Source organism: Mirounga angustirostris, unplaced genomic scaffold, assembly GCF_029215605.1.
Source record: "Mirounga angustirostris isolate CCGP_5_RB_7025 unplaced genomic scaffold, mMirAng1.0.hap1 SCAF_1, whole genome shotgun sequence".
NCBI lineage: Eukaryota > Metazoa > Chordata > Mammalia > Carnivora > Phocidae > Mirounga > Mirounga angustirostris.
In genome coordinates this window covers 27,300,611-27,320,544 of record NW_026991709.1, presented here as the reverse complement: position 1 = coordinate 27,320,544, position 19,934 = coordinate 27,300,611, and the positions used below count along the sequence as shown (strand labels likewise).

The 19,934-nt window shown below is 36.1% G+C and overlaps 1 protein-coding gene across 4 annotated transcripts in view; it reads left to right on the top strand.

The window, feature by feature from the left end:
• LOC123863282 (uncharacterized) overlaps positions 1-19,934 on the top strand; it is a 691,187-nt gene that overhangs the window by 59,931 nt on the left and 611,322 nt on the right. For all 4 annotated transcript variants that reach the window (XR_010407890.1, XR_008504970.2, XR_010407884.1 and 1 more), the window contains exon 2: positions 2,780-3,064. Coding sequence is in view for 1 of the 4 variants with exons in the window: in XM_064580041.1 (XP_064436111.1) it covers positions 2,780-3,064 (285 nt within the window). In the remaining 3 variants the exon portion in view is untranslated. The remainder of the gene's footprint in view (positions 1-2,779; positions 3,065-19,934) is intronic.

Sequence of the window (19,934 nt, the reverse complement as noted above, 5' to 3'; positions counted from 1 at the left end):
TTAGCAAAATGGACCACTAGAAATTAAGTGTTATCCTTTTGATTTTCTTAGGCTTTTTTGTACAATGCCAGATCAAAGAACTGAGATGACTAGGTAGAAAAGTTGCACATTCTTACAGAAAAAGAGAACAGCCATGGTTGTATATGTGTGTATTTATGTGTGTGTGTGTGTGTGTGTGTTTGAGAGAAAGAGAGAGAGATGGAGATGAGGTATACATATCTTGATTTGATTACCAGTAAATTTTTTTGTGATTTACTTGAACGTTTAGAAAAACTGGACTCTGATAGAAAAACCATCAACAAGGTGAGGCAAATAGCTTTTTAGGTTTTTCTACAATCACCAAGGAAAGAAGTATCTTGCATTATATATCAAGTAAAAATATACATCTTTGATTTCTGGTGTTTTGATTTCAATATATGTAGTAGTTCAGGAATAAAAATGTAGAATTTTCTTATATCATTTGTGTTTTTTTATAATTGAGTCTTGTGATCTCTTACATGTCTAGTTTGGAATTTGCCTCACTCATCCTTCCTATCGAAAAATCCATTGATTTTTGGAAAGTATACATAGAATAACTGTGCTTTTTAAAAAATTCTTATAAAATGCAAAATCAATTTGAATGTATTTTATAATACAAATCTTATAAATATTAATAAAAAGAACTATAAAATATAAATTGATAAAAATAACATCGGGATCCTTTCTCTCTAGCATGGGTGAACTATGTGTTATATACATGTATCTATATAGATATGCTGTTTCTCCTCATGTGCCTACTATAATGATGAATTCCATTCCTGATTAGAGAATCATGAGCTAAAAATCCAAAATGTAGCCATAAGCATCGGTAAACATTGGTGAAATTCCACCTTAGGAAATAATCAATGCTTAAAGCTTAGCATTCTGATTTGGAACAAGAAATGTATAAATCATAAAATAATAAGAAAAATCGGAGCTGCTGAGCACATCCCATTTTGATGATATTCTAAGTAGCCATAAAAGAAAAGGCAATTTTATTTACCTGCAAAGACCCGAGCCAGAAATCTCCATTTCAAAATGCTTATTTCTTTACAGTGTGGCTGAATGGCCGTGAACAATGCAAATTGGTTTTACTTTCTAAGTTTATTATACTTACACATATTTTGGTTAGTTGTCTACCCAGATCCTTTATTACACAATGAGGTGACCCCTCAAGGAAACCCCAAGTATCTTCTCTTCCTGGTCATCATACGTTGCCATTCTTCCCCTAGAAATTAATACACTCTGTCTGCTGGCTCCTGTCTTTTCATCTCCTGCTGCGGAATCAGCGGTCATAACAGCTATTCTGTTCATGAATATGTAAATGCAACATGCATAAAATAAAAAAAAATTTAGCGGGCGGTTCCCACTGCAGACTGTTCCCAACTCTGTTTAACTAATACACCAAAAAGCCAAGATTCAATTTTTCACCCATTTTGAGTCAGTGTTGCAAGGAATGCTACAATTATGTAACATGGAAATGAGACATATGTAGGTGCTCATGATAGCTGGACTCCTAATAAATCGGCATCTATGCACAGCTATGGCGATGCATGCAGGTTCCCTTATTACTTCATTCTGATGTTTAGTGATAAAGGGAAAATGCCTTAGGTCCTCAGTAACCTTTTATTTGCTGACTAGGTTCCACTTCCCTACCTCACCCCAATGTACGACTAAAACAATGTTTAAATTATGCAAGTACACATATATGTATATATGCATAGACACACGCAAACACACACACACACACATATATGCACACACACTTCTTTCTTTTGGAGGGGAGAAACGATGACTATACCCGCTGAAGTATTCTGGATGAAACATTAAGCTCTGGGAAGGAAATGATTGGGGGATTTTATTATTGAAATAAGCAAGCATGTTCATGCATATTTTACGGCATGCATGCCTATGCGCCACTCTGTGCAAACAGTGCTATTGCAGCTCGTGTGCGGTAATTAGGTGGATGTAATTACGGCGAAGTAAAGGCAGCCTCACTGATAATTTCACAGTGAATATTAAAGACATATGTGCCTTCCAGTGTACAATAAATGAACCTGAACTGCTGTCAGGGGCTAGGAGGACAGTGTGGCCAATGCACCTATTGTGTCCCTGCTGCAGAAAGGAGCCTGCCGATTGGCCACTGTCTGCAGCACATAGCACTGGCTGGTTATAAAGGACTTGTCTAGGGGAGAGCCTGTAGGTACTCCATTGTCTGGTAAAGTTCATATGACTGCATTCTTTTTTGCAAGGGGGGTGGAGGGAGAGCGGGGAAGGAGGGGGTGTCAGCTCAACTGAAAAAGCTGCACAGATTTGTTCTTTCTCTCTCTCTCTCTGCCTCTCCATAGATCGTTTCTGTTTCATGCCCTGTCTCATTTCGCATAGCTAAAAAATAATGCTAATTACGATCCCTTGTCTTAACTTGAAAATAATGACTCGGATATAATTAGAAATCTGGCGAGAGTTTAAAATTCTGGTAGGGGACCAAAACCATCAGTTACGGTGCTTAGGAGGGGAATGAAGAATTATTTTTCTGTAATCAAGGTAAACATGGGAGGGGGGGATCCCCCCTATCTTTTTTTTAACCAATGGTGTTCTACTGCAGATGAGAGGATACTGTATTTCAAAAACTATTTTAGCCATCAAATTGAAAGGACACAAATCAGTAGCAATGGAAGCCTTCTTAATCCTCCTTAGGATGCAATTCAGATGAAAGAACTGCTTTTTTTTTTTATTTTCTTTTTGTATGTGTGTGTTATAGATGGATCTGAGAATGCTGTCTGGGCTTGGTGCCAAGCGCTGGTATTTCATAGCAGCGGCCGCCTCACAGACGAGCCGTGGGAAGCAGGAGGGAGACTCTCTCTTAGGGTGCCACTACTATGGAGACACAGCTGGGCTGAACAAGATTTGCTTCAAACGACAACAAGAGAGACAGAAAGTATCTGGTTCAACCGCTGCCCAAGCAGGCAGGCACCAGAAGAGCTAGCAGCCAATCCGGCCATGCTCGAAGCCAGCTCTGCGGCTCAGCCAATCAGTGACATCACTGGTGAGAAACTCATTTACATCATGCAGTAATGAACTTTGTTTAACATAGCCTCCCCCCTTTCCTGTTACCCCCCCCCCATATTAGGTCCTTCCATTAATTATTCTGGTGGCATAATTTAAACCTCTATGCAAAAGTGTGGCTACATTCTCTCTGATAGCTTTTACCTTCTCCTCCCACCCCACCCATTGCTGTCTACTGTCACTGAAAGTGATTCTGGGTACAATTCTGCTCTGTTTTGACCTTGCAAAATGATCGTGTTTCTTGAAAAAAAAAAAAAGTCTTAGAAAAAATTAAACCTTTGTTTATTTTATCTGACTGCACTTCCTCCCTTATGAATAGCATGCTTTTTGCAAGTTGGGATTCAGAATTGTCCAAGGTAATAGAGAGTAAGGGAGTGCATTGCCGTGGAACTTGCAATTTTTTCCAAGCAATCTGCATCTTAGGGCTTCCTTTATGTTTTCAAATTTTATGCTGCAGTGGCCATTTTACATACAGTGTTTTATCCCAAAAGCACTTATGTGCTTCTGTCACATGGAGGAAAGTTCACTCTTGTTATATTTCATTCTTCACTGCGCTCAGCCAACATGTCATTTTATTAATGAATAGAACTGAGGTCATTTCTGGACAAATCTCTCTCTTCCCGTCCCAGCACAATGCACCTGATTTGCATCCATTTACTAGAAAAACTGAATACAAGAACCAGCTTGAAAAGAAGTTAAGGGACCAGCTTACATATTATTTTAGAATATGTCGCAGCATTTGTGTTTTAGAATGTGTAATATTTAACATCTGCCTTAGTGTTTCTGTAAAAATGCCTGATCTCCGTTTCCAGTGTAATACCTTTAGCTAATTTATTAGTTTGTTATATAACTAAAATAGACCAAATGAGGTAATATTCACGAATGAGTTCATTTGTCAGCAGAAAACCTCTGGAAACATAATTTTTGTCTCGTATCGTACATTTGTATTTGGTTTGTCAGAGATAAACTTATTTGTCATATAGATAACTTAAAGAGGCTGGAAATGTGTGGCATGTGAAGATTTTCAGGTTGCTTTGGAGAATCCCAAAGAGCGGAAATTGGGTCACACTTAAATGCGATTTGTCTTAAGCCGTATCTTTATTGCATATTGGCATTAAAGGGATATGGTTTTCTGGCAGAGAAGGTAAAGTTTCATTGTTTTTTTTTTTTAAAAGAGTATTTTGAATATGATTATTCAAAGACATGGAATTTTTAAAACATCGACAAGGGTTTCATAACAGTGCATGATTCGTTTAAGAAGCTTAAAGGGTACAATGATAGGCATAGACACTTTTTCAAGCATATGAAGGATTTAGGCGCTAAACCACAGCCCTTTTAATTCATGAGGCATTCCATCATCCCATCATCAGTATTCAGGGAGCGCCTGTCCTGAATCAGTCATGAGCTCCCCTGCTGCAGATCCTGTAATTTGAATCATGTGTAATAATATATTATCCTACTGGGGGCCTTCTTTCAGTAGGAGAATGGTTTATACATTCTGCTATAAGAGAACTTTTGGCTCCTAGCCGACTCACAGCCATTACTCACATAGGCAATCATGATCATCTTCCTTAAGGAATAACATCTGCACGACCTCCTGAGCCAAAAATCTGCAACCTCCCCCACGTTCTGAATTACGATTTCTTGGAACTGGGAACCCTTGACAAAACTGAAGTAGAAAAATGGAAGGTTTAGAGGAACGGACTGCAGTCTTCTTGAGCATGCCATGGGGAAAAGCGCAAGCTCCCTTTTCTTTGAAATGATGGAGAAGGGTGGGTAAAGGGGGCCCAAAATAGATCTCGATGTGTTTGTTTGAGTTTTAGACACAAAGCTGAAAGGTAACGTGTTCTAGGAAGACATGGCTGTCTCTGTGTGTTTCTCTGCACATCCTCCCAAGGTCCTGCAAAGGGTGTGGCAACACCGAGGGATCGATGGAGGGCGTCGATGGCTGTGAGAACAGAGAAACCTTGTCTCACCTTGGGAAGGAAGCGATGAGATCTAGCAGGAACCATTTGACTCGGGAGTTAAAGGCTCAGGGAATGGCTTTGATTCTCTCTTGTTCTGACTTGGATCAGATCATGTAATTTCTCCGCTTTTCCTTATCTGCAAAAATTAAATATACTGCCAGCACAGAAAGATTGTGGAATACTCCCCCTTTCTTTTTTAAACATCTGAAATCCTTCTTTGCTTCACGGACCAGATTCAGTATTCCTGCTTTTGTGAAATCTTTTCAGATCATCATGGCCAGAATCTCCCACTTCTCCATCATTCTTTTTGTATCTCCATTGTTGTCTGTGTGGCAGTCCACACTGCTGTGGGGCCACACGTGCGCATATCTTTTCCACTAGACTGAAAGCCCCTTGGGGACAGAGACCACGTTGAATTCGCCCCCTACCCTCTGCTCTAAGAATAATGAATTATGCTCTTAAGTTTTAAATCAATGATCTAATTAATGAGTTAAAGGTTCATTGTAAATTGTGACGGGAGTGTTTACAAATTCCAAGGCTTACTATTGCTGTTGTCAACTGTTACGACCAGGTAATGGCTGATGTCAGTTTTGCCTTATCAGTGTTATGCCTTTCATTGCACGGGTCCTACATTATAAAGCTCAGAATAAATGGTTGCTGCATTATTTTTCTTAAATAACCAATGATAGGGAATTGTAAATTCCCAATTTATCAGATATAGGATTAAGCCAACTTGGTTTGGTGTTTTCAAACTAAAACGTAAGTGAAATGGATGTAAATAAATTGCCAAAGCAGCTGTGATAAGCAAATTATAGTATCAAGCTCTACTGTTAATGATATGGAAGAATTAATTACTTGGAGGAGGTAAGCAATTAATGTTGGGCGTTGAAATGCTCTATAAAGCATAATAAATCAGGGAATATGGAATCCTGAGTCTTATTCTTAGTGTTATAATTAAGATATGTATTTTTAATCCATAAACTAGCACAACAGTCTTTTAAGAGTGTATTTCTAGATGCACCTGGTATAATCTGATAATGCCAAAATATGGTTTTGGTTTTATGCTGCTCATTTTTGTTTATACTTTTGGCTACTGTACTACTGCTAAGTAGAGATTAATTTCTTTGCAAACAGTGATATTCTCATTAAGATGTTTGCAAGTTGTGCTTAGAATTTTACGATCCTATTTCAAGCTCTTTGCCCAATACGTGTTATGAGATGGGAATGAAGTAACCAGAAAATATATACATCTTTACTTTTTATATATGGGAAAACAGAAATTTTAGCACTGGACATTGGCTGGTCTGAAGTCCATGTTTTATACAAGTCTTAGAGAGGAAAAGTATCTTGCCCAAGACTATGTTCTATCAAATTCCTCAGAACAGCTGAGACTGGTATCCAGAATTCAGAATGACTGGTTCAATATTCTTTCCACTCCACTAAATAACCAGTACTTTTAAAATCAGCTAGATAAGATTATACAATTTTATGGTGCTAACATAAATTACATTCACTGTAATTCACTGGGAGTGTATAGTATTTTATGGTTGAAAACAAGGAGACTGAAACTTATTGAGGTGTATTTTTTCTACTACCCTACAAGAATGTAATCAACTACTAATAAATCACCATTTATGTTAGTATTCTTTAAAATAATTTTGGTTTTGATGGAGAAAAATGGAAACCTCATATCTGGGTTCACTTTGCAGTGGCTTTGAATTCAATTAACATGAATATTGTATCTTAAACTATAGGACTGGTTAAATAAGATTTGGGAAGGACCAGTTTATACCTTGTTTGTTTTTTTTTTTTAACCGATGAATTTAGCTATTATTACTGACCTTTTCTTTTTTTTTTTTTTCCTTTTGTCCTGCTAAAATCTTCAGGTATCTCAATGATGGTACTTCTTTTCATCCCAGTATTTAAAAATAGAATTCTGAATCTCATATGAGATGAATTGTGCCCTCTTAAGGAACAAATGTTTCTCAAAGACAGGAAAAATAGTAGGAGTCTGTTCAGCTTCTTCTGTTCAGACAGAATATGTACAGACATATTTAAGAGCTCAGAGAGTGAGTAAACATGGATCATCTTAGTTAAAGAAAAATGTTACTTTGCATCATGGTTTGAGACATGGTAACTGAAAGCCATTTGCATCTGAATATTGTTGTCTTTTCTAAACTTATTAAAGTAGTGATAAGTAAGACAGGGCGCCTGGGTGGCTCAGTTGGTTAAGCGACTGCCTTCGGCTCAGGTCATGATCCTGGAGTCCCTGGATCAAGTCCCGCATCTGGCTCCCTGCTCGGCGGGGAGTCTGCTTCTCCCTCTGACCCTCCCCCCTCTCATGTGCTCTCTGTCTCTCCCATTCTCTCTGTCTCAGATAAATAAATAAAATCTTTTTTTAAAAAAAAAGTAGTGATAAGTAAGACAAAACTAATGGGACAATCCCCTTTATGTTGAGAGTTTTTATAGGATGATCATATGATTCTTATTCCAAAATGAACTCTTGAATTAGAAAAGCAGGAGTAAGTATTGGGACCTATGCTTGTAGGTCTGTGATTGAGAATCACTTATTTGTAGGATGGCAAAGAAACAGATGAAACTGACCTGCACAGTTTTCATATTCAAGCAATTCTTCCTACCCAAACCTCCAAACATGCTCAACGTCAAGAGCAATTGTCAAGTATATTTAGGAGCTCAATGAGTATTTTCATGACATTGATGATCACGTGTCTTACTGTTACTGAACAGCGGCGCTGGTCTGGTTGCTGGCACAAGGAGGAACAACATGATATGGATTATGGGGATGAGTTACACGCCATATGCTACACTGTGGACTGTGCAGGCATTATCTCATTTAATTCTCAGGTCCGTCTTTTGGTATTATCTTTATTTTACAGATGAGAAAACAGAGTTTCAGAAAAGTTAAGCAACTTGTCAAAGTCACATGACTAAACCGCAGCAAAACTGGGATTCAAAGCAAAGATTCTTACTTGAGAACCCATATTCTTAAGCACTGCACCCACGTTGAATAATCACTACATGTGATCTTGCTGTTTGGCTATCGGAACAAAACGTTTTTTCTTATTCTACATCCATAAAGAGTTTCTCTGGTTCATTTTGTTAGATATGCACATAGTATTTTATAAATTTGTTTCAAAGCTATTGACCTAGATTAATATTTTCCCTATGTTTTTGTATTTATGCAACAATCCAGATCACTTAAGGTAATGCCTACAAAAGCAATTTCAGAATGGTTAAGGACCATATAAATGGAAGGTCATGGTTTTATTACAATGGCCTCATAATTCCGAATTACTAAAAATGATTATTAGGCTAAATGTTTCCGTTTCCTCTTTCCTCTAGATATATTTCTTATTAAATAGGTCACCTATTTTATGAGAAAATTAATACCTATTGATTTGGCAATTGCAGAATGTCACTTAGTGTCACTAGATCCTGACTATCCAGGTATTTGAGGCATCTCTGCTTCCTCAGTCCTGGTGACACATTTTGTGTCCAACCCACTGCCACCCCCAGGATGCTAAAAGAGAAGAAACTTGCAGCCACTATTTACTAAAAATCCCATGCCTAATGTCAGATTTTCTAGTTTTTACCTAGTGGTCAGGCCTAAGGGATCGAGTCAACAAGTTGTGGAATGTAACAGAATTGGTTTAATTTAGTGAAGGCAAAGGAGAAAACAGAAAACAGAAGTGTGGTTAGTTTCATCCCTTTCTGGATGAATCCTTGTCCAGTCTCTTCCTCAATTTTCTGACTATTTCTTTCTCAAACGTGTCATGCACTTACCACATGTTAGAAACTTCAGGCAATAGACCTAGCCTCTTGAACTTCAGTTCAGCATTATTTTTGATGTTTATTATGGAAATGCTACATACCAATATGTATTAGTATATAATTAAAGTGTTTAGTCTTGTCACGTAATTTATGTACTCATCTCCTCAAAAATCCTAGAAAAGCAATAGGTTTGAGCCCTGTGATTCTCATTTGAGTTTACTTCACTTTATCTGGGGTTCTTCTATGATCTTTACACTTAGAACTCAAGAGAATGCTCTCATTAGAAGGTCTAGCGAATGCAGGCTGAAGCAATGCCATCTCTGTGCTCTGAAGACACAAGGCCCATTGATATGGTCTACAGGCTCATTAGCTGTTTTCAGGGTCACGCTGTGATTTCACCTGTGCCCTCCATTATCCTCTTCTGTGTTAAACAGTTGATAATTTTTTTTCCTCCTAGGATTCCTTTACTTCATGTTACTAACAATTTTTCTATTTGTGGGCAAGAATGAAGGTCAATGTAGCGGATTTTCTCATTGCTTTCTGAAGCTACCAAGATAATGCCTCATTAGTAACATATTTAAGGTGTACTTATTTTCAGAATGTTTATTTTTACACAGTGAGAACCAGAGCTAATAATAAGGGAAACTATGTCAGTTATTATTTAATGATCACTTAACTCTGTGGGGCCATAGAGAAGTGGTTAGGAGCACAGGAATCTCTGGCCATATGCCTGATCCTGAAACTAGGCTCCATTACTTACTACATACATAACCTTGGGCAAGTTCAGTAATTTCTCTGAGTCTCAATTTTATCATCTGTGTAATAGTACCTACCTTACAAGAGTTGAGGATTCTGTGCACTTTTGCAAAAGATGATAATTTAAGGATGGGCAAATTCATGGTCTCTCTTCTTCAGAGTGTAAAATGTAGTTGGGGAGTGTGAGTGAGTGTGTGTGTGTATGTTTAAATATTAAGATGGTATCATTCAGTGCTATATGGATATGTTCATGCTTATATAAATACTTTGTTTATTGACTCTACCTATTCTGTCAGTTTTTCTTTTATTTGACCGAGTTATCAAACTATGGTTTTAATATAATTATCAGGTTTATCTCATCAAATATTGGTTTCATTTTAAAAGTTTTTAAAAAACTGTATCATCTTTTAATTACACTGGTATGATTTTATAATTACAGGCAATTAAAAATATTTTGTTCCTTGATTCCACTTTTCCCTCCCTTACTAGTTGGATGTGTCAGGAAAAAAAAGTCCTAAGACATATGTAAATATGCATGAAACCACTTATTTTTATTTTTTTCAGAGCTCTGTGGTAGAGCTAATATTTAAGATCCTGATACCGTAGAATGACCAGTGGATAGCTTCCTAATCAGTGGCATTCTGTCCATAAGCTTAACTCACAGTCCAAATGTCTAATGCTCATCAATCAGATAACTGACACACATGGATTTTCCTATAGCAATCCCTATTGTGCTCAGGAAGAAAAAAATTGATTCTAATCTATTTAGAACCCTGTGTAAATTCTCTAAGCCTCACTTTTCTTATTATAAAATAGGGGTAATTATAATGACTACCAAGAAGAGTAGATTGTGTGGGTGAAGTAAGACCTGTGGAGTAGTGTTTTCTCTCTGTTCTGTAGACTCTGAAAAGCCCATTCAAGTGTGTGCTTAAATGTCAATAAGAGCAGTATGATTTCAATAAAATGCCAGCTCTGCGGAGACAATCTCTAGTATTATGTGTTCTAGATTAGAGAATAAGATTGCTTTTGTTTACATTTCAAATAAAAGCTCCCATTAATTTGACTGAATTGAGGGGATTGTTCATGCAACTTAATTAAATCAGATTGTTTTCTTATCTTAATCTGGGAATGATGACTGAGACTGAAGATTGGTGCATTTTAAAAAGAAGTACAAGAAACTCTCTCTCTCTTTTTCTGTGTGTGTGTGTGTGTGTGTCTTTCTGTCACTGTGTCTCTCTGTTTCTCTCTCTCTTAGGGGACATTAACATATTTGAATAGAGACAAGAATCAGAAAGGGTTTCTAATGATTGAGTTGGAGGGATGTTCAAAGGGATATAGATTTTTAGATGCGACAAATTGTCAGGAGTATCGTTAAGGTGAAGAGATGGTAATCTATACGCAGTATTATATTTGAACGACTGTGTGCCAATTTTGTGATGTTTTATGATTCCATCTTATCTATTAAGGTTTGTTACTACTTCCTTCAGGCTCTTTTTACGTTTTTTTTCGTGGTGTCAATAGTGGGTTTGGCAATTAGATGAACTTTGTCATGATACCTTGTAGGTGTAGTTATTGCTTAAACTGTGTGTATAAAAAAACAAAGAAATTACACATTCTGTTTTGGGTATCTTATAGCAATGCTGTCTTTTTTTTTTTTTTAAGATTTTATTTATTTGAGAGAGAGAGAATGAGAGATAGCATGAGAGGGAAGAGGGTCAGAGGGAGAAGCAGGCTCCCCACCGAGCCGGGAGCCCAATGCGGGGCTCAATCCCAGGACCCCGGGATCATGACCTGAGTTGAAGGCAGATGCTTAACGACTGAGCCACCCAGGCGCCCCGCAATGCTGTCTTTTAATAACTCCTGGGCCCTCTTGTCCTTTTAAACAGCAATTAGCTAACATTCTATTAAACATCACCAAAAATAGTCTTGGATGTCAGTGTCATTGTGTACTAGGATCTACTTAGTTTTTCAGTTCTTAAAAGTTCATTTTGCAATGGAGTTAAACTTTATCTTCACTGTCCTAGCCCTGATGATCTCAGATTCTTTCAAATTTCATTAAGTTTAATTTTTTACCTTTGTTATTTAATAATTGATTTTCTAGGATTGACTGACTTAGTTTTTAGCACTGTAGAAACATATGTTTTCACGAGGTACAGACTTTACTTGGAGTTTATTAAAGAAACCATACACACTGTTTCCCCAGGGACACTTCTAGTTCAGGCATGATAGCCCAGGGTAAATATTGAGGATGCCCCCTTTCATTTTCCATAGTGACCCATTTTAGGTTAGAAATTATGTGGCTACTCTATAATATAAAGTTAACTCCTGAATTTATTTTCAACAACAGATGTTCTAATTTGTTGTCTTCATAAGGTTATTTGTACTCGGCAGACCATGCAAATCGAGTTTTGGTTTTGAAAGTACGGTTGCAATAGTGATAGGTAATTTTGTTAACATGTGTTAGACACTCAATGAGTAATTGCTGAATTAAACTCTCTCATTTAAACATCAGATTTCATTAGTATGCTGGTCTCTATTAAAATCAGGAAGGAGTCCAGAATGTTAATTCTTTTGACAAATATTGTTTAAGCACTATTTCTGTGCCAATCTGCTATAAGCAGCGAAGGACATAGCAGTAAAGCAAATAGACAAAATCCTATGCTTTCATGAAGTTTTGTTCTAGTATTCCTTTATATGGTAATAATATTTATTTATTAAGTTACATTGATGAGGTTTTGCTCTCTTATACAAATTGCTTTGAGAAATGGAAAGCATTATTTAAAACCCGGCCCATTCTTAATAAGAGGGTTCCATGATGGAGGTAATTTCAGACCATAAATTTTCTTTCACTCAATAGCTTACCTGACGTCTTAGGCCCTCCTGGAGTTGATGGTGCCACTTGCCCATGACTTTTATGTGACAATTTAATAAAGAAGAAACACAGAAAATCAAATTCCTGCTTGTCTTGATATCTTCCGTGTTCTAGTCAATATGTAAGGGCATGTGGAAAACTTATTACTTCATTTGTCTTTGAAAACTTTTATTTTTCCTTACTGGGAGGGATGGGTTTTTGTCATTTTCTACCAACATATATAATTCATCTTTTAAAATGTACCCCGGAGCTTCTCAAATGATTTCTCTCTTTGGAAAAGCACCTTCTCTTGTTATTTAGTTCTTTATAAAGCCCATGAATATTTTAAAATTTTATTGACTTATGGGCATAAAAGAAATAATCAGCAATTTATATACCAAATAGACATCCTTATTCAAAATGAGAATAATTGTATCATAAAATAAGAACGATTTAACATTTGAAATAGAATAAAATGATCTAGTTTCATTCCCTTATTTTTCAAATAGGCACAGGAAGTATGGAAAAGAAATGGTATTTGACTTGCCTAAGTTCACAGAATATTTTGTAGCAGACTCAGAAAAAGAACCAAGATTTTTTTTTAAATGTTGCTTTTTAGAAAGAATTCTGACTACACAAGTGATACTTTATCTATTATAAATTTGAAACATTCAAGAAGGATATGGAAGAAAATTATAATGTCTAGTTAACTTACTCTATATGTTACCATGGTTACATAAACTCTATTTAAAAATATACACATCTTTTGAATAATATTGAAGTTTCACTTTATTAGCAATTGTATATCTTACTTTTAAACACTAAGAGGCACATAATATTATGTGGTATCATATGAGGGATGTACATTTGTATTAAAGATGAAGGAGGGAGTAGCTTATAAGATAGATATAGGGAAAAAACCCTAGATTTTTGAATTACAAATTTACAAATTATAATGAGATGAAATAGGATACATGTATAATAGAAAACTTCAATGTCATTTGATAAAAACATTTGTCTGTGTCAAATTCAGGTGAGATATATCAAAGTGACAATGCTATTCTAGATTTGGATACCCCATCTCATTCCTGGAGAGTAGCATCTTTTCCACATGCATTTTGGATTATATTTTCTCTTAAATCCTCAAGGAACTTACTTCACTGATGATCCTTTTTTCTCCTGTATCATCTCCCTTCAACCAACTCTTTCCTCCCAGAACTCAAAAATCCCCAACGTTCCCCCATCATTAACAGACAAAACAACAACCACCACCTGCCATAAACCTGTTTGTTCTTTCTCTCTCACTCATCCATCCTATTGCTGAATGACAGGAAAGCTGGAGATACACTCAAACTTACTGGGGACTAGTAGTGTGACTTCTCTGCAGGTCAGAGAGTTGATAGTTTTAGGCCTTTTTTTTTTTTTTTTAAAGAATTTATTTATTTATTTAGAGAGAAAGAGGGAGCATACGTGTGTGCAAGTGGGAGGAGGAGCAGAGGGAGAGGGAGAAAGAATCCCAAGCAGACTGTGCACTGAGTGTGGAGCCCATTGTGGGGCTTGATCTCACAACCCCGAGATCATGACCTGAACTGAAATTAGGAGTCAGGTGCTTGACCAATTGAGCCACCCAGGCGCCGCAGTTTTATGCTTTATAAAACATAAAATAATTTAAAAAATGATACTTTTATTAAATGATTTGTGATGTCTCTTTCACCATTAAAATTAAGTGACTCTAAAGGAGAGGAGAGAAAATATCCCTCAGAAGTTACATTTTCATTATTATTTTGAGGGAGTTCAAGACTATTTCTAAATCTGTATTTGACATGATATAATTACAGCTTACAGCTATGATCTCATTTCCATTGATTTACTTTGGGATTCTATACTGATGCATGCTTCTAATAATACAAGGAAGATAGTAAAGTCAAATTATTTTAAATAAGGATCAAGGAAATAATCTCTTTTTAAATGAAATAAGCTCTTGGTGCTATTGAACAAGACCACCTGACTTGAAGTCTACTAGACTTGAAGTTATCCAAGATTATTTGAATGAGAACAGGAATCAAAAGATGCCACTAGCCATTTGTGTGACGTTAGAAAACCAATGTTTGTGATGCCTGTGTGGCTCAGTCGCTTAAGCATCTGCCTTCGGCCCAGGTCATGATCCCAGGATCCTGGGATCGAGTCCTGCACTGGGCTCCCTGCTCAGTGGGGAGCCTGCTTCTCCTGTCTGCCACTCCCCCTGCTTGTTCTCTCTCTCTCTCTCTGACAAATAAATAAAATAAATTAAAAAAAAAAAAAAAAGAGGGCGCCTGGGTGGCTCAGTTGGTTAAGCGACTGCCTTCGGCTCAGGTCATGATCCTGGAGTCCCTGGATCGAGTCCTGCATCGGGCTCCCTGCTCGGCAGGGAGTCTGCTTCTCCCTCTGACCCTCCCCCCTCTCATGTGCTCTCTCTTTCTCATTCTCTCTCTCAAATAAATAAATAAAATCTTTAAAAAAAAAAAAAGAAAACCAATGTTTATTGGTATATCAGTTTATAGAATGATGGACATGGGGTCAGATAAGGTCTTACCTGACATTATTTTTTTCTTTTTCAAAGTGAAATCCTTTCTTCAAATGAAATTGAGTCAGTAGCTCAACATTTAGAATATGTAATACTGTAACTGCCCTGGTTGGATTAGGGGTGGGACCTCAGAGCCTTAGCTTTCTGCCCCCTCCTCCACTTCAGGTGGTGCCCTTGTCTTGATGACAGTCTCAGAGCTCTATGAGACTGAAGCCACAAGTAGATAATCACTTAGGTTCTGTAGGATTTGAAATTAGACTTATTTTTTGGTTTTGTTTTTGCTTTAGATTTTCTCAGCAGCTCATCAATAAATGGAAATTAAATCTCCACTAGATGGCAGTAGATCAAATCTTTGTTCTAAAAGTTTCAGTCGACAATCTTGGGTTCAATACTTAAGCACATTTGGATTACTTACAAAACTTTCAGAAGAATTCTGTTTTCTCATATTCCACACTTTAAAATACTTTACCAGCCTCTTAATTTATTCTCACTTTCCATCCTGTTTTTAAGCCATTGTGGATTTACTGGTTAGTCCTAACAGTATGATGTCTGGTAAAATACTACTTGCTCTGGTTGTGGGAATTGTTTAAGAATTGGATAATATTCAAATGAATACATTTATCTAAGCATCTAAATTTATTAGTAATACCCACTTGATTTTCTAGCTTTATTAGAAGCCTAATCTTTAACCCAAAGGTGATGGTGACCTGGTTCCTCATCTTTCTTACCCTATCACCTACCCATTTCCAGAGCACTGAAATTCCAATGATCATGGCAGTCTGCTTTGTGTTGCATATTAACGTTGCAAGGAAGAGATGCTTTTAGGTAATATTAGGTGATGGAAGTTCATGGTAAGGATAACCAGGGAAGCGAGGTAAATCAGGAGACTGCTTCAATACTTCCAAGTTTGAGTATATAGCAGCCTCATGGAGGGACGAAACAGCTCCTTTCTTCAGGATTCAGCAGGTTTCCAGGGCCAACAGCTCTGGTAACTTCCTGGCAACACTGAGCCCTTGGAAGCTAGCCCCTGTTTGTCTTTTTTGGCATGACTTATTTACACTTTCAAGAGAGAAGAACTGGTTGAGTCGATTTGTTGTAATGTTACATAGATCATCCTTTATGGGCAGTCTCAGACTACATTTCCATAAAGCTGGTTGGATCCCTTTGGAGGCAGTTTATGCCTAAAAAGGTCAAGGGAAAAGATCAAAGTTTTTGCCTGTTTCCAGGTGAAATTAATAATAGGTCCCCATTTTACTCTAGAATTTTCCTAATTAGGATGATAAATTACATTATTACCTGAATACATAGTCATCTTTGCCTTGAGCACTAATTTCTGCTCTTCAGGCCAAGGTCATGTGGCACAAGATTAGCTAATTGGAAAAGTATTGCCTGAAGTCACTTTCTCAGGAAAAAGTTGTGGGGCGCAGACATTTAGAGTTGTATGGACTGCCAATTATGTAGTCCTTAGAATAAAGAAAAAAGAATTTAAAGAAAAAAGCTAACTTTAAATTCAAGTTCCTACCTTATTAGTTCAATTTTATCCACTAGATACAGTCTTTCTTTAATGCATTGTGGAAAAGAGAATATGATTTTCATTAATAAGGATATTGTAAAGCTAGAAAAGAATTTAAATGGCTTTCCTGTATTACATTATAAATATTAGAGAAAATTCCAAAATTAGAGCTCCAAAGATGGTTCACTCACAATTTCTTATGCATAAATGGTAGATTGAGTCTTTTAATTATCATTCAATAATGATTCACATCACTACTTAAATGTATGGGAAGTAGTTATCTTTCCATCCAAGTCATTACCCAAAATTCTCTCAAATAATCATATCTTTAGATCTTTAAATACTCTTTTCTCCACATTAGTCCTCTATTATTTTAATTGAATGCAGTTAATATAGCAAATCATAGATTGTAAAACCTTTTTTCTTTTACCCTCAGAACAGGTTGATAATGAACAAATATTAAGTGACTGTTTGAAATGTTTCCCCCAAAGAGATTGAATAGTACTGTTTTTCAAAATGTAAAGGTTTTTGTTTTGTTTTGTTTTAGAGTGAACGGTGATGAGCTTTTTGCCCACCTCTAAGTAGAATACTCGAAAGAAAGATTTAATTATAATTTGAGGCATTTTGTTTAGAATAATTTCATGAATCCTGCTATCAGGGTGTGCTCTTAAAGACATTTGTGCAAAGCCTTTCCTCTGCAAATCATTTATTTCACTTACGGTATTTTGGACAGCATCCTGCTAAGTTGGGGGGCAGTGAACATTACGGCCGCACTACTTTGAATAGAGAAAGCATAGAAGAGCCCCTCATTTGGTTAAAAATCTCCTATGGCTCTGTGAAGGTCACACTTCTGTTTACCAAATCCCATTTCATTTTTCTCCTCTAGAGTACAAAGAAAGTGGGGATTTCTTAGCTCTAGAAATTGGGTGGCATCCTATAATAGTTCTGGCTAATGAATGTGATCAGAAGTCATCGAGTCTTATACGCAAACTGAATCATGAAACACCACATCAAAAAAATATTTTATACTAAAAAAATAATAATCATGATGATCAATATTCATTATAAAGAAAAATGCCCACGAGTTGTATTGAGGTGGAAGAGCCCCAAGGCTGAAATAACCAGGATTCCCAAGACTCTGCTTATAAAGGAGCTATACTGAAGTGAAATAGAAAGAAAATATTCTGAGTACTAAGTGAAGAGGAAATATTTTCTGCCATAAGTCACTGATATTTCAGGGCTCATTTGCTCCCATAGGGTAATCTGGCCCTTCTTGACTAATATAGAGTAAATATGACATTGAGTTTTATAATTTAATTTAACATTCTGACTTAGTTTAGTCCTTGCCATACATCAGATGCTCTCCAGCAAGTCCTGAGTGAGATAGGTTATTGTTTAAAAGTAGAAAAGACTTGAAATTAGTCTATTATACAAATAATTTTTAATTTGACTAAAATTTGGAAAATTTCCAGAACCTATAGAATTATTTTAGCCACCAAATATAATCTGTAGGAATTTTTATAAGAAGAGAAGGAAAAATCTGTAATATTTTACAGTTTGTGGTTTAAAAGATCAATATAGAATTTTATAGTTCTCAGTTTTTATTTTTAAAGTAACAGTGTTGTGTAACTAGAAAACCAATTAAGTTTCTATGACACATGAGCTCTTTCAGCCTAAGAACATAAAAGCGTTCACCTTATAGAAATGGCTGTTATATCCTGGTTTGCTTCGGGCAGTCTCCGTTTTTGCACATTGTCTGGTCATTTATAAAAAATTCCCTTTCATTCAAAGATTGGGTGGAATTGGACAATACATTGTATCATATAACCATGGGGCCAGACTGATCGGTGAGAGTTTGGAAGACATGTATTGTATATAGCTAGATTTCCTTTCTCAGTTCTGGGGAATATATCACCGCATGAAAATAACATTATATGGAGATGTTAGATGCCCAGGCCAGCCCACAAAAGATTTTAAAATCCAAAACTGAGCTACACGATAGTGATTAGTAGATGTAAAATTAAAATTTATAGGTTTTTGTGGATTGGCGCAGGTTCCTAATCATCATGTATATAAAATATTACATCAAATGGAAAATGTGGTCTAGTTTCCAGTTACCAAGGAATTTTAGAAATAGTTCCTTTTTCATTTGGGCATAAACAGTGGTTTTTAAATGTAGCTTTTGTTATTAGTAATATTAATTTTTTATTTTTTATTTGGAAATTTGAAGATACCAAAAGTAGGTAATAGCATATTAAACCACCATGTAGCTATTACCTTAATCCAAGCAACTATCTGCCAATGGTCAGTTCCATCCTATCCATACTTCCATCTAATTTTTTCCTCCCATATTATTTTGATGTAAATCCAGACATCCTATTATTTCATCCTTACACATTTTAGCATTAATCTCCAAATGAAAAGTATGCTTTGATAAATGTACTATTATGTTCTTTCCATATAATAATGTATGTTTAACAAAAACTTGTCAAAATAAGTTTGGGTGGAAGTTTAACATGCTGGCATTTAGCCACATTAAATGGATACTATCTCTTGGAATAACAGTCTCCCCATTTCACCTTTATCAGAACAAATTACCTTTAAACATTCCAAAAGTAAACTCTAAATTTCCCTTTAGACAATTTAGAAGTATATGTACACACTCCAATCCAGAGATCAAGGAGCCGTGAAGATATGTTCTGCAGCTGTCTCCCTTTGAAGTTCTTTGCTCTGACACTTCAGATAACAATATAACTCCGGTTTCCAGAGAACGAACAGCCTGCTCTTCAAAGAAGAGGGGAATATCTTACGTTGACAGGTTAACTTCAAGAAAGGTAATCCTAATAAATAGAACTTGTGGAGCCAGTGTTAGGACTAAAAAAATGCTTTTTATTGGCTTGTTTGTTGAGACTAGGGAGAAGCAAGCATGTTAAACAAACCTTATTTTCTTTGTGCAAAAGTCATTCCTGTATGATCTTTTAATATACTCTGCAGGATTTGTAGGAAAGGAGAAGGATTCCCTTTCTGTTTCATACTTCAGAAGGTAATTAAATCACATCTCTGATTTGATTAGGAAGAGAAAGCCAAATGAATTTTTTTTAAAAATCATCGAATATGTAATTAAAGAAAAAAAGGGAGAGAATTGATTTCTTTGGTACTGATTTATTTTTAGTAAAATTGGAGAAATTAGGCAGGTTGCAACAGTTTGTTTACATATTGTACCAATTTCCTTGAATTCATATATATGTTTTGTTCATATTAAATGATATAATTAAGAAGATAGATCTAGTGCTGCTTATTTGTGGGGGCCATCAGAAATAGGGTTTCTCTTAATGGGATTGTTGGCTGTTCTTTTTTTTTTTTTCTTGTATCAGTGATACGTAGTTGTCATTTAATTTAATTTAAGCA